General features: G+C 35.4%; 1 protein-coding gene across 1 annotated transcript in view; it reads left to right on the forward strand.

Moving 5' to 3' along the window:
* The window catches only part of ZPBP (zona pellucida binding protein), a 125242-nt gene extending 110488 nt beyond the window's left edge, over window positions 1-14754 (forward strand). Inside the window, exon 9 of the mRNA XM_031965484.1 lies at window positions 14493-14754. Within this exon, the coding sequence (XP_031821344.1) occupies window positions 14493-14584 (92 nt within the window). The 3' untranslated portion in view covers window positions 14585-14754. The remainder of the gene's footprint in view (window positions 1-14492) is intronic.
* The last annotated feature ends 297 nt before the right edge of the window (window positions 14755-15051 follow it).

Here is a 15051-nt window from a genome sequence, read left to right on the forward strand (position 1 = left end):
AAAGAAATTCTGGTCTAATCCTGACTGTTCTGTAGGAGTTTGGGGACTCACAATTTGCTTTTTTTGGTTGGATTGGAGGTCTCACAACTAGCCTGATGAACCACTGGCCCTCTGAACCATGACAGAGTAGTTAATGTTGCTGTATTTGCTGTACTTTGACTGAGAGCTTTCTAGTAGATTCTCCATACTGTTCCTATGCTTGGCTGTGTTCTCCCTTTTCCTAAGTGAGACAGACCTTTATTTCACGCTAAATGTTTGTGGGTGCTATTGCGCCAAAATCCACTCAGAGTCTTGATCTAGCATTGATTCTGAAGGAAACTGGTGACAGCTCAGGCAATGTCCTGGCTTCTCTTTACTATCTTGGCTTCCCCACCAAGAGTCCAAAAATTCTTAAAATTTCTCTCCTGTATATATTTTTCAAGTTATTTTTCCTATTGAAATATTTCTCTTTTTTTGTTTTTCATTCTTTTGGCTTTGTTTTACTGCTTCTAGATGTGTCATGGTGACACTAGCTTCCACTTGCCCAATTCTAATTTTTAAGGAATTATTTTTTTTCAATGAGCTTTTGAACCTCTTTTTTCAGCTGGCCAATTCTGAGCTTTAAGTTGTTCTCTTCAGTAACTTGTGCCTTTTTTTAAAAGTTATGTTTGGCCCATTTTGTTTCTTAATGTATTATTTTCTTTGAACAAAAATGTTGTGCCTTCTTTACCTATCTAGATTTTTTTCTCCATAATTTTCTTTTATCACTGCTTTCTGCTCCCAAGTTTCCCTCTGTCTCATTTATTTGGTTTTTTAAATCCTTTTTGAGCTTTTCCAGGAATTCTTTTTTTTAAATATCAAGACCAATACCCATGTTTCTATGAAGCTTTGGAAGTAGCTGTTTTGCTTTGCCTGCTTCTAAGTTTTATGTTTTAATATTCCCTCTTACCATAGTAACTTTCTTTGGTGAGGTTCTTCTTCTTTTTTTTTTTTTAATACTTTGATCCTTTCCCCAGCTTATTTCTTGACTTTTAACTTTATGTTAAAGTTCAACTCTATTCCTAGTGTGGAGGGATCCCTGCTTCAAGCTTCAGGATTTTCAATCTGCTATTTTCAGAGCTAGTTCTGTTACCTATAAATTTTCATTTTTTCCCCCATGCATCCAAGGAGAATTGTGGTCCACTAATCTTATAGCCTGTGCTCTGTTTTTTGAACAACCACATGCACTTTTTTTAAGCTCTGGAATTGTGACCATGGTTCACATGGTCACATGTGCTTGCTCCCCTGCAGTCCCATGCTTTAATATGCCCATGGGTTGTAATCTAGAACCAAGTTTGGGCAATGCAACAGAGCCCTTTTAATTAGTGCTTACAAAGTGTCCCTTGTAATGTCCTTCTGACCAGTCATGCATCTCTTTTACTGTATGTGATTGAGAGCTTTAGAAGCCAATGGCTCCTATTTAGTTGCACCCATGAGCCATTTCTGACTTGCACTCTAACTTTGTGAATTAGACCTTTCTTGTTGATCTCAGTTGTAGCTAGAAAATGGTTTTATCCTTTTTTGTTTGTTTTTGTTTTGGGGTTTGTTTTTTATTTTGTTGTTCTTTTTAGTGGTGATTCTATCATTCCAGAATTTATTTTGAGGTATAGGAGAGGAATTTGGGAGAGCTCAGATGAATCCCTGCCTTTATCAAGGAATCTTTATGCTATTTTCTCATCCTACATTTTTTCTAGTGGGTAGAAAAATATTATTTGAATTATTTGAATTTCCTTTTCCTTCATGTTGACTTTCTCCTGATTGATTGCAGAATTTGTTTCTGAATTGATTTATTATATTTAATCAGTATGTCTAGGAGTTGGCAATATTGGATTTGCAGTTCTTCCCTATTATTTACTTCCTTATTGTTTTTAGTCCTGAAGTATATTAAGACTTATATTTTTAGGTTGTCTTATGTATTCTATTTTTGAGATTAGTGTGTTTTGTTTGAATAGTGGGCATAATTTCTTATAATATTATGTTTTTTTTTCTTCTAGATTGTCCTTTATTTTTATGTATTTACATTCCCCACTCTTGTTCTCTTTTTTGTCTCTTTGGTGTTAAGGCTTGTGATTACAGATTCCAGTTTTTCTTTTATGGTCTATTTTTGCCTTATAGAATATATATTCTGCTCTTATAGTTCTCATTTCCCTTTTATATCACTCAAAAACAGTGTATTGTGGTTCCATATTTTCCTCAAATTCTACAGGATGGTTTTCCTCAAGTATTAGATTGTTTTCCCTTGTTTTTCAGTATTTATTTCTAGATGCCCCAACACATTTATATGATTTAAGGGCCATATACCCCTTGAATTTTGGTAATCTCAATTAATTTTTCCCTTTATTTTCCCCTACATTTACTATCTGCCTCCCTTCCTTCTGATGGTGGTTTCCTTGGCCTCTAGATCTCAAATTATGTCAGCCTCTTGGTCAATTCATAGTTCAGCAGCCTGGGGCTCTGTCTCAAATCTCTTTTAGGGTTGCTCCTTTTCCACTTTTCTGAGTACTCTGGCCTGGCACCAGTAATTTAGAGAACTACTACTTCTTGGATGCTACAGGGTTGATTTCTGAGGCTATAGGAGAAAGGGAGTGTTAAGCTCTATTTCAAGCCCAGAAACATGTTCTACTTCTTTTTCTCCTGTTCTTAGTTTTCCTGCAAAGATCTTTTGTAGCACAAACTTGAGTGCTTTTTTCTCTCTCTCTTTCTCTTCTCTCCCCTCTTCTTCTTTTCCTGCTAGAGCTAAGAGCGCTTATCTCTGAGCTTTCCTCTCCTTTTCCCCTCCCACACCACCTCACTACACTCCACCCCAGCTTCTATTTCTGGAAAATTGCTATAATGCTGCCTTGCAGTCATGGTTGAGTAAAATTCTACAACTTGAACTGAGTTTTCAGACCACTGGAAAGTGGAGGAGGCACAATATGGCATCAGTTTTATTTGGGAGTCTGTATATTGATTCTTGTATTGGATCAACTAAATGCAACCTCATAGCTAGTTGCTCAGAAGGTAAGGTAGTATACTTACTGTTGTAATCAGTTCATAGATTTGTTTTACTTTGCTTTTTAGACTTCTTTTAGATATCCTAAATCATGGAGGCAGTTGAATTTGCTTTATCTTTGATGCATAATTTCCATTTTGGAAAAGTTTGACAGGATCAGAGAAAATATCTAGTCCTTCGTCTTGTTAATCATTCTTTGTGTACATTTTCTAGTCAGAAGAAAGCTAAAAATCCATAAAATTCACAATTTGTCATCTTGTAGTAATATCAGTTTCTAAACTGGTAATTCTATTCCAGGAATCCAAAATTAGTCATAAAATGTATGGCTCAGGCTTATTGACTCTGCCAATCCATTCCCCCTTGTTTGTTGGAAGCTCTAAGCCTAGTCATGGCCACATAGGCTGTGTTTTAAGCCTACTGGGTCTTTGTTTTGTTTTGTTTTACCCATGTTTTGTGTATGCTGCCTTTAGGTTTATGCAGACTTTTAATTCCTATTCTTTTCTCCAGGATCATTTGCACAATCTCACTCTCATTCCATGAGAGAAGCAACTGTTAAAACACTACCCTGTTATCATGCTCTTCTCACATTATTAACATGGCATAGCATCAACCAGGAAAATTATACGTGCTATATCCAAGTTCATAATTTTCACCATAGTATACAGAATGTCTATCACATTGTTCATTCTCTCAGATCGTCTTGAATTTCAAAAACAGTTCTTCCTCCCCCTTCCAATTTCTCATTGATCCTTTAGCCTGTCATTAACAGCAACTGTTCTAAACCTTTATATCTTCCCTCAAGCTTCAAACCCCTTTCATCATTTGAAAAATGAATTTATTTTATATTTTAGTAAGAGCAAATGAACTATCTAATGTAGAATCCCTCAATATATCTTGATGTCCATCTCAGACTATTCATTAATCATTAGCTATCCTCATATCATCTCTGGGTCTCTAAGGAAGACAGATTTTTTTCCTGATTTTCATAGACCAGTCTTTCACCTGTGCTCTTGATCCTATATCCTCAACCTCTGTGACCTTTCTACCTTTCTTCTTGTAACATCTTCAATTTCTCTGTCTTCTAGATTCTCACTAATTCTCACATTTCTAATGTCTTGTATTTAACCTTCTTCTCCTTTTAGATATGATTATATTTCATTTTCTAATTATTTATATTCATGAATTCATTTCAGTAGTATTCAATTGTACATACATTCTCAACTCTCCTATTCTAGGGTAAATTTTAGTCTTCTATTTTCTACAGGCCTTTCAGATGTTGAGTTTCTGCAAATGCTTACTCTCCTCCCTTTTAAAACAAAACAAAACAAAAAAAACAAAAACTATAACCTTTACCTTCACACTGTTTCCTTACGATTGGCACTATTTTTCATCTTCCCTCCAATTTATGAAAAATTCTTTTTCTACTTGGATCAGTTGTGTGGGAAGGCCAGAGGCAATTCTTATTAGATGGTTTGAGAAGCAGCATAATGTAATGAAAGAATCACTAGAAGAAAAGCTAAATAAATGTAGGCTCCATCACTAAATACCCAAGTGGCTTTGAACATCTATGGCCCTCTGTTAACTGACCTATAAGATGTGAATGGTACTGCCTGCCCTACCAACATGTGACTATTATATCTGTGAAAGTTATTTTTGAAAAGTGCACTTTTGAAAGTTTCACTTTGAAAAGTGAAAATGTGGAAGAGATATTTAATATAATAATATGGGAATCAATATCAGCCAACTTTTTGAGTACTTGTTGGGAAGAGGAATAAATCTGAAGAATCATACCCTAGGGAGACTCTGACTTGTCCTTTATACTTCTACCTTTTGGCTTTGTGACAGCTATCTCAGACTCTGAATCGTCAAAGCGGCCTCCTATTTGTGAAACCAGGAGTTGACATTTGCAGATGCAGTGTCCAACAGAATGACTTTCCTTAACTATTCAGGACAGATTGATGCTGACCAGCATCAGATGAGGCATATCACAACATCAGAGGAGGCACTTGATTGGGATTCCAAGGACAGGGATTGTCATCTGGAATTTACACCTCTTTTAGCCTGGGCAAATCACCTAACTCTTCAGACCTCAGGCTTCAGTTTTTTCATTTGAAAAAAATGGGGTTGGATTTGATGACTTCGAAGGTGTAGCTTTAGGTTTATGATTTCTGCCAGATGGTTTTTGCCTTTTGCTCTTTGGAAATTGAATTCTCATAGATAAGTGGTCTTCATTTTGTCTAATCCAGTAGTTTGTGCTTATTCCTAATTTTCCTTAAACTCTGACATTATTATCATCTGAAACTCTTCCCTTTCTTGTCTATTGTAATAATACAATGATTTGCTTCTTCTCTGAACTGCCCTTCTATAATTGTCCTTCTTTTGCTTCCTACCATCACATTCATTTATCAGAAATCCTTTTCTTTCAGCTACATTTGTCTGTACATAATTTGTATATACTATTCTCTGTAAAACATGCTTCTTCAAAAGAACACCACTGCCACCACCACCACCAACAACAACAAAAAACAAAAAAACAAAAAGCTTTATCTATCTACTTAAATCCTAGCTTTTAACTTCCTTTACTGCTCCAAACTAAAAAGTTTCCTTTTCCTCTAAGTCTTAGGACACTTATTGTCTGTATATACGAAATGATACTTAAATATTGTTCCAAATTTTAAATGACTGCTTTGTGTGTTTATGTCTTTTTATCCCAATTAGAATAAAAATTCATTACTTTAGAAATCCTCCATGTCTATAGTTCTTTTGTATATTCCACAGCTCTTTGCATGTACATAGTAAATAAATATTGTTTTTGTTTTGATTAAAAATATGGTCATTTTCTATGTCCCAGAAGATCACATACAGTGAACTTATATCTTTATGGCATTATGTCAGATTTATACCATTTTTAACTTTGACTTGTAAGGTAACGAAATTTCTCTGCACCTTCCCCTCCATCTTGTACATGTATACTCGAAGACATATACATGCCACTAAAACTTTCTCAGAAGTTGCTATTTTGTACCATTGTGAATTTTAGAGCTATTTTAGTCAAATTATAGACTATCAATTCAAACAAACATATATTAGATGTCTGCTGTATTCACATCATTATTCTAAATATTGGGGATAGAAATAAAAGTGAATCTGTTTTTGTCCTCAAAGAGCTTTGGAGCTTTGAGGGATAGTTGTGTGTGTGTGTGTATACATGCGTGTGCATGCACACTGATGATACAAAGTGTTATATACACACAGGGAAATTAATATGAATTCTGTACAAAGTAATGAAAAATATTTTTAATAGATATAGGGGAAAGAAAGATGGTGAATAATGAAAGAGGCTTACTAAGCATGTTTAACCAAAGACATTTGGGCTAGTGGCAACTGGTTGTAAGCATTAATGTTATCTACAAAAAGGCCTAACACATGAAACAGTGAGTCTGCTCTTAGTAAGACTTGATATTAGCCAAATTGAAGAAATTAGAATTTGGAAGAATGGGCTATTACATTGTTCTGGCTTATGAAGTTAATAATATCATTCTAGAAATCAGAGTATGAATGCTTTTGTGGGCAAAAACACCTTGAGAATGTCAATTCATAGTCTACCTCATCTTCTTTCCTTTCTCCTTAGGGAAACTGCTTTATAAAAATAGAATTTCTAGTTACAATTATTCTTGCTTTTACTTAAAGTATATTTGTTCCTAGTTTATTCTATCTAGCAAAAATAGAGGAAATATGTGAAGTCTTAGAAACAAATTCTAAATAATGCAAGTATGATCTTGAAAATTATAAAATGTCGATGCAAACAAAGTCAGATTTAATCTCTTGGAAAAATTTCAAGTGCTCATGTGTAGGCCGAGCTAATATTATAAAAATGACAATACTACCTAAATTAATCTACATATTCAGTGCCATATCAATCAAACTCCTAAGAAATTACTTTACAGAGCTAGAAAAAAAATAATAAAATTCATCTATATAATATTTGGACTAGCTTTCTGGAGGTCCTTTAGGCAGGCCTTGATCTTTAGGTGGAGAAGTAATGAAGGCAAGAGAGCTACCAGGAGGATGGTCAAAATTAGAATGTCTCATTTCCAGTCCTTTCAGCCCTTATACCTTAGTACAATTACAGCATTATACCATACTGAGTATGTGTGAACTAGAGAACCATTACATCACCATATAAAGTACTAGCTATATATGTGAATTAAAGAACCATCACCTTATCAATTTTACTGAGCTAACACCTTGTTGTAAGTATCCTTGTTTCAAGTATATTTCTCCAGAGTTCCAGCCCTCTACATCTCCTGCTTTCTTTTGTTTTAGGACCTAGGGGGTCATGTCCTCCCTGACTTCGCAGGGAGGTGAGAACACCAAAGATATTGTTAGTAGGTTTCCTCTGGACTGAAAGGTCTTATGTGAAACAGGTATACATAAATCCATCAGCATGGGAGGCATTACATAAGCACATAGTAATACAGGTTAGTAGTGATGTAACAATATGAAGAAACATGAGAAATTATGCATGTCCATAAGTCCTAGAAGGAGGGTATATAATTAACAATCACACACACACACTTCCTTCATAGCCAAGAGATAGTCTAAAATCAATCTATTGTCCATAACTTCATGTATCAGAGAATCCAATGATTCCTGCAAGTTTTGAAGTACTGCAGCAGTCTCATCATGGATCAGGGAATCCAATGATTTCTGAACATTTTGAAATCCTACAACAGTCTTATCATGTCTCAGGGAATCCAGTGATTCCTGCTAGTTTGAAAGTCCTGCAACAATCTTATCATGTCTTAGGGAATCCAATGATTCCTGATGGTTTTGAAGTCCTGCAATAGTCTCATCAACAATTTTTGTTATTCATTGGCACATGTAGTTAGAGATGAAAATATCTCATGTTTCTTGGGTCTTTTCCTTTGTTTCAAGGGACTTCTCCCTTTCTGTCTCTCTCCAATGAACAAGGTGAATACAGCTCCTTGGCACCCATCTGATTCCTTCTCCATCTGTAGAGATACAAGCACATCCTTTCCCCCAAGCAATTAATCTATCTGTTCCCTTCCATTCTCAATCTCTCCACATAACCTGGTGATTATCTAAAGAAAGTGGAACTGCTTGCACTAGACACTGCCCTTCAGTTGGGTTATAAAATCTGTCTGCCCGAGCTAGTGCATCTTTATCAAAAAAACAAAAACAAAAACAAAAACAAAAATACAACTAATAGTGTAAAGAGCTAAATTTAAAAGTTCTCTAGCGTTACCTGTGGCTCCCTCTTTCTTTTCTTTTTGAAGGAGCATCTTGATGTCTCTGTTTCTCCTCTCTACTATTGTCTGTCCTTGAGGATTATAAGGTATGCCAGTGGTGTGTAAAATCTGATAATGTGCACAAAAGTGTGCAAAATTTTTAGAAGTACATGAAGGTCCATTATCTGTTTTTATTGCTTGTGGCACACCCGTAATTGTAAAAGCTTGCATTTTAATAAAATTCTAGCCACAAGCACTGGGAAAGGAATAAGGCTTTGGTCTGGTTGTGCTGGGAGGTTCACCTATTCTATCAGACTGTGTCCTTGATGAAGGACTGCTGTGGGTGCCTCTTTTGTAGCAAAAACTGATATTTCCAAGGGTTTCTGAGTAACTCTTTCAACCACATTGGATAAAGCCAGTTCAACTTTTCTCAAAGCCTCTTGAGCTTCTTTTGTAAGCTAGTGTGGTGAATTTAAAGCATTGTCTCTCTTAAAATATAATGGTTACAGTTGATAGGTAGTTAGTTAAGCTTAACACTGGATACATCCATTGGATATCTCCTATCAATTTTTGAAAGTCCCCTAAGCTGTTCAACTTATCTGTTCTTAAAGTTTTTGTACTGTTAAGCACCTTAGGGTATACTTCATATCCTCTATATTGAAAAGGAACATGTCTTTGAATGTCTGAATTTTTTTTGGCGCTATATGCAATTTGTAGTTCCTTAGTGTTTTATTGGTCTTTTGTAGACATGCTTCTAACATTTGCTCCTCAGATGCACACCCCAAGATATTATCCATGTAATATAACAACATAACTTTTGGAAATGCTTTTCTTATTGGAGTAAGAGCAGCAGAAACAAATGTTTGACACATATATAGGGCTATTTTCTATTCCCCGTGGCAAAACTGTCCATTCATATCTTTTATAAGGCTCAGCTGAATTAATGCTGGGTACTGAAAAGGCAAATTTTTTCATATCCTCCTTATCTAGAGGGATAGAATAGAAACAATACTTAATATTTATAACCCAAAGAGGCCATTCTGTAAGCAATTGAGTAGGAGATGGAAGTCCAAGCTGAAAAGTTCCCATAGTTTCCATCTGTTCATTTATCTTTCTTAAATCAGTCAACATCCTACATTTTCCAGATTTCTTTTTTACAACTAAACAGGGGGATTTCAAGGACTTAGAGAAGGTTGTAAGTGTCCTTGGTCAAATTGCTCTTGTACTATATCTAATAAATCCTGAATTTTATCACTTGCTAAGATCCTGTTCTACACACACTGGTGTATCAGTTTTTCATTGACTGAGAACAGGTGAGAGTACAGGCTGACCTTCAATAGCAGCCTTGCTTAAAAAGCCTAAGTACTCAACTACAAAAGTAGTAAAAACTCTTGTTTCACCTTCAAATATCCATCTCAAAGGGATAGAACTAATTTAAGCTGCTATTGATCCTCTTATGCCAGACATATAGGTGTCTGCCTTAATCTTTGGCCAATGACTGGGCCAATTGACACCTCTAATGACTGTATGATCTGCACCCATATCTACCAACCCTTTTAATGTTATGCCATTTACATAGACAGTGATCATAGCTTGGTCCGTTGTAATAGCTGCAGTCCGGAATATTCCTGGATTCTAGCAAATATCACCAGATTGCCTATCAGGAGTCTATATCAGTAAACTTGATGCTACTACTCCTGGGTGATAAATGATACATTGTCTACCTGTATTAGTGACTGGGATATTATCTGCACATTTCCCGGTTTCCCAAATCAGTGTATGGATAGACACTGCTTGGTCAAGTCTTGGTCAAGCCTACTGTTCCTGGAGGCAAAGGATCTATAGTTTGTACAGGGACAGATTTCACCTCTCTTCAGTAGTTCCAGCTGCATACAACTCTATTCTCCCCAATTGTAATCCCTTTCTCCCATCAGGTTGCTTCTTTGCTGATTAATCACATTGGAGTACTGAACTTCTAAAGACTCTCTGGGTGTAATATGGGCTGCCATCGTGCCCCAGGTGTTTTTTGCCTGGGGTCTTGGAGCCAAGCCCTGCTTCCCATTTCCCTGAGTCAATCCACATTCTGAAGCCCAATGGAAGCCTTTGTTGCATTTTAGACATAGGATTTTGGGTCTTGTTCTTGCACCATCTTCTCTGCCAACACTGAACTTTTATATGCCCCAGTTTATCACACTGAAAGCATTGATGAATCTCTCTGGAAGTCCTTTGCTAAAAGGGACCCTGTCTTCTCATGTTATGATCTTGAAAAGTCTGCATCATAGCTTGGGTATAAAAGGTATTTGTGCCTACTGTGGATCTCATCTAAAGGAGCATCCTTGTGTAGTCCTAGCATAATTCTTCTACAAACCTCATTAACATTTTCTCTATCAAGTTATCTTATCATAATTTCTGTTGATACATTTTTACCAATAGTTCATATGACAGCTGTCTGCAGATGTCCCACAGAATCAGCAAAGGGTTCATTTGGATCTTGCTCTTTTTTCATAAAAGCTTCTGCTCTATCTTGTCCTCCTGGGAGGGTGCCCCATGCTTTGATAGCAGCAACAGCAGCAGCAGCAATTTGCTCATATGCTGCTATAGGGTAATTAATCTGTGCTGAAGTGTCTTCAGAAAGACCTAAACCTACTAGTTGATCAAAGGTGACGGGTATATTAACTCCAGTTTGCCTGTTTCATTGGGCTTGTTCTACAGAGTTCATTATACTCAGAAAGCCACAACAAGTTTTGTCCAGGTTCTAAACATGTCCTTGGTATAGATTTCCAATCATTAGGTGTTAAAACTTCAAAAGCAAAATTATCTAATAACATCAGATCTTTGATAATTTCTAAATTAAAAGGAGTGTATCTTTTTCTTTCTTGACCTGAAGAGTCAAGCTCTTCCATCCACAAGTATGATTTTATTCTTAAATCAGATGTATCCTGTCCTTCATCTTTAGCTTTAATTAATGCCTTTTGTAATCATGTCATAGGGGTTACACAAAGCTGCTGCATGGGTGGTACTGATTGAGAAGCACCACACTCCTTAATTTCATCAGCACTGTACTTAACTCTTTTCTTGTCCAATTCTTCATGCTTTTCAGCTGCTTTGTCAGTACCAATCCTCTCCTGCTTTTTCTCCTTTTTCCTTATTTTAAAACTTGTGGGACTCCTTAAAGGCAGTTGAATGATATTGTATATATAGAATGTGTCCTCAGTAATTGATTAAGGACCATTATTATTGTAATATTCAATTAGTTACCCTCCCACTAGTTTCCACTTATCTGGCTCTAATTTTTCTTCCTTAGAGAACCAAGGAGACATGTACTCTAATATTTCTAAGAGTCCAGTGATCTGCTCCCAAGTTACCAACAAACTTTGCTTCTTTATTAAACTAACTCTGCTTGCTACATACTTCCCTTGGGGTGGGAAGGCTCTTTTCTTAGTATTTGCCCCATTTCAGCTGAAAGACAAAAATGACTAGTTTAGCCCTTACCAAAGGTTCCTTCTTGTCTGTTTTTATACTCACCCTATTTCCAGGTCACAGGGACTTCTCCACTAAGCTTAGGTCATGTCAGTCAAACTGCTGAGTGTAGGTCCTTATGTCTAGAGCCTCGGAATATAGTGTGCTTCTTTCCATGCTCCATGTTTAGGGTTCAAAAATGTAATGTTCAGGCTAGTTTTCTAGAGGTCCTTTGGATGGGCCTTGGTCTTTAGGTGGAGAAGTAATGAAGGCAAGTGAACCACCAAAAGGATGGTCAAAAATGGAATGTCTCATTTCCAGTCCTCTCAGCCCTTATGTACGTTAGTACAATTACATCATTACAGCATACTGAATGTGTGAACTAGAGAGAACCATTACATCACCATATTAAATACTAAGTATATACATGAACTAGAGAATCTTCATCTCATCAATTCCATTGAGCCCACACCTTGTTCTAAGTATCCTTGTTTCAAGTAATACTTGAAGGGTTCTGGTCCTCTCCACATTCTGGAGGAAGAAAAGCTCAAAAATTTCAAGGAAATTAATGAAAAAAATGCGAATGAAAGTGACCTAACTGTACCAGACCTAAAACTATATTATAAAGCAGCAGTTATCAAAACCATTTGGTACAGGCTAAGAAATAGAGTACTTGATCAGTGGAAAAGATTAGGTTCACAGGACAAAATAGTCAATGACTATAGTAATCTAGTGTTTGACAAACCCAAAGACCCCAGGTTTTGGGATAAGAACTCACTATTTGACAAAAACTGCAGGGAAAAATTGGAAATTAGAATGGCAGAAACTAGGCATTGACCTACACTTAACACCCTATATCAAAATAAGATCAAAATGGGGTCATGATTTAGATATAAAGAATGATATTGTAAGCAAGTTAGAAGAACAAAGGATAGTTTACCTCTTAGATCTGTGAAGAAAGAAGGAATTTGTGGCTAAAGAAGAACTCAAGTACATTATTGAATACAAAATAGATAATTTTGATTATATTAAGTTAAAAAAGGTTTTGTACAAGATTGAAATGGAAGCAATAAAATGGGAAAACATTTTTACACTCAAGGGTTCTGATAAATACCATTTGTAAAATATATAGAAATTTGACTCAAATTTACAAGAATTCAAGCCATTCTCCAATTGATAAATGGTCAAAGGATATGAACAGGCAATTTTCAGGTGAAAAAATTGAAACTACTTTTAGTCATATGAAAAGGTTATTTAAATCACTATTTATCAGAAAAAGGCAAATTAAGACAACTCCACTACATCTCTCAGATTGGCTAAGGTGACAGGAAAAGATAATGACAAATGTTGGAGGACATGTTTGGAAAACTGGGACACTAATACATTGTTGGTAGAATTGTGAATGGGTCCAACCATTTTGGAGAGCAATTTGGAACTATGCTCAAAAAGTTATAAAACTGTGCATATCCTTTGATCCAGCAGTGTTACTTCTGGGCTTATATCCCAAAGAGATCTTAAAGAAGGAAAAGGGACCCACATGTCCAAAAGTTTATGTAGCAGCCCTTTTTTGTAGTGGCAAGAAACTGGAAACGGAGAGGATGCTCATCAATTGGGGAATGGCTGAATATGTTATGGCATATAAATGTTATGGAATATTATCTTTCTGTAAGAAATGATCAGCAGGATGATTTCATAGAGGCCTGGAGGGACTTACATGAACTGATGCTAAGTGAAATGAGCAGAACCAGGACATTATTGTACACGGCAACAACAAGATTATACAATGTTTAATTCTGATGGATGTGACTCTCTTCAACAATGGGATGATTCAGAGCAGTTCCAATAATCTTGTGATGAAGAGAGCCCAGAGAGAGGATTGTGGGAACTGAGTGTGGTTCACAACATAGCATTTTCACTTTTTTTTGTTGTGGTTTGCTTGTATTTTGTTTTCTTTCTCATTTTTTTCCTTTTTATTTGATTTTTCTTATGCAACATGATATTTGTGGAAATATGTACAGAAGAATTGCACATGTTTAACATGTATTGAATCACTTGCTATCTAGGGGAGGGAGTGGGAGGAAGGGAGGGAAAAAAAATAGAACACAAGCTTTTGTAAGGATGAATGTTGAAAATTATCTATCTATCTATCTATCTGTATATTAAAAAGCTTTAATTAAAAAAAGAAAAGAAAAACAAAAAAGAAAATTATAAAAATGAATCAAGGTAATTTCCTCACTGCTGGACTTAATCTTTACTTAATTTACACTTTTTTTTTCCTTTGGGTAATATTTTTGTACTAATATACTAGAAGGAACATATATAAAAGGATTTATATAAATATTTAGTATGTTGTACTTATGATTATTCCATACTCCTCTTCCAAGATAACACAAGTTATTTACAACTTAATTCTAAAGAATTCATGAATTATTCCTGTTGATATCCGCGATTTTCCTAGTTTAAGCTGTTTATAATTTATCTTCCTTCTCCAAACTTAAGTATAGCTTTCCTTGGTAGGCTATGGTTTATATACATCTGTTCTGCAAAATAATGTTTAAGTAGTGTTGCCAACACCTGACCTCATTAACCATTAAGCTATCTTCTACTCTGTAGAAAAAAATTTTGAGAGTTTGTGTAAACATGAAACTAATGTGAACTCTCTTATTTGTCACTGGATTAAAATATTGAAGAATATATCACTTTATTAAGTCATTTGTATCATATATGCCTTTTAGAGACACTTTATTTATTAGCTTTTTCTTTATTTACAGTGATCTGTAACCCTGGAACTTATAACCCCCACAGTGGAATTCACTGTCTTCAGTGCAACAGCAGCATGGCATATGGATCAACAAAATGCTAAAGTACCATTATTTTATGCTTTTTGGCAACTTAATAAATTAAAAAAGTTAATAATTTCAGCATTTTGCATAAGTAAAATACATTTATTAAAAAGAAATTATGGTGACTCATCTTTTTAATCAAGTATTACAATGTGAAAATGTCTTAACAAGACTGAAAATACTGGACTCCAAAGTTCCTAATTTATTAATAAAATTCATTTATTTTAAACTCACAGTGTAAAATTCAGTGTAAAATATCTATCCATTATGACCTGTATCATTGTGCTTTAGAAATATGCTATAGTATCCTATATTTTCTCTGTATCCTGTACAAGTAAGTAGGTCAAAAGAATTTTAAAATTCTTGGTGCAAAAATATTGTGGAATGAATAATGAATTTGAATTCAAAAGATCTGAATTCCTAGCAGCACTTCTAATGCTAATCCTAGCACAACTACTTACTAGCTATGCAATTTTGGGCAAATTAC

This window comes from Sarcophilus harrisii, chromosome 1, assembly GCF_902635505.1.
Source record: "Sarcophilus harrisii chromosome 1, mSarHar1.11, whole genome shotgun sequence".
Taxonomy (NCBI): Eukaryota; Metazoa; Chordata; class Mammalia; order Dasyuromorphia; family Dasyuridae; genus Sarcophilus; species Sarcophilus harrisii.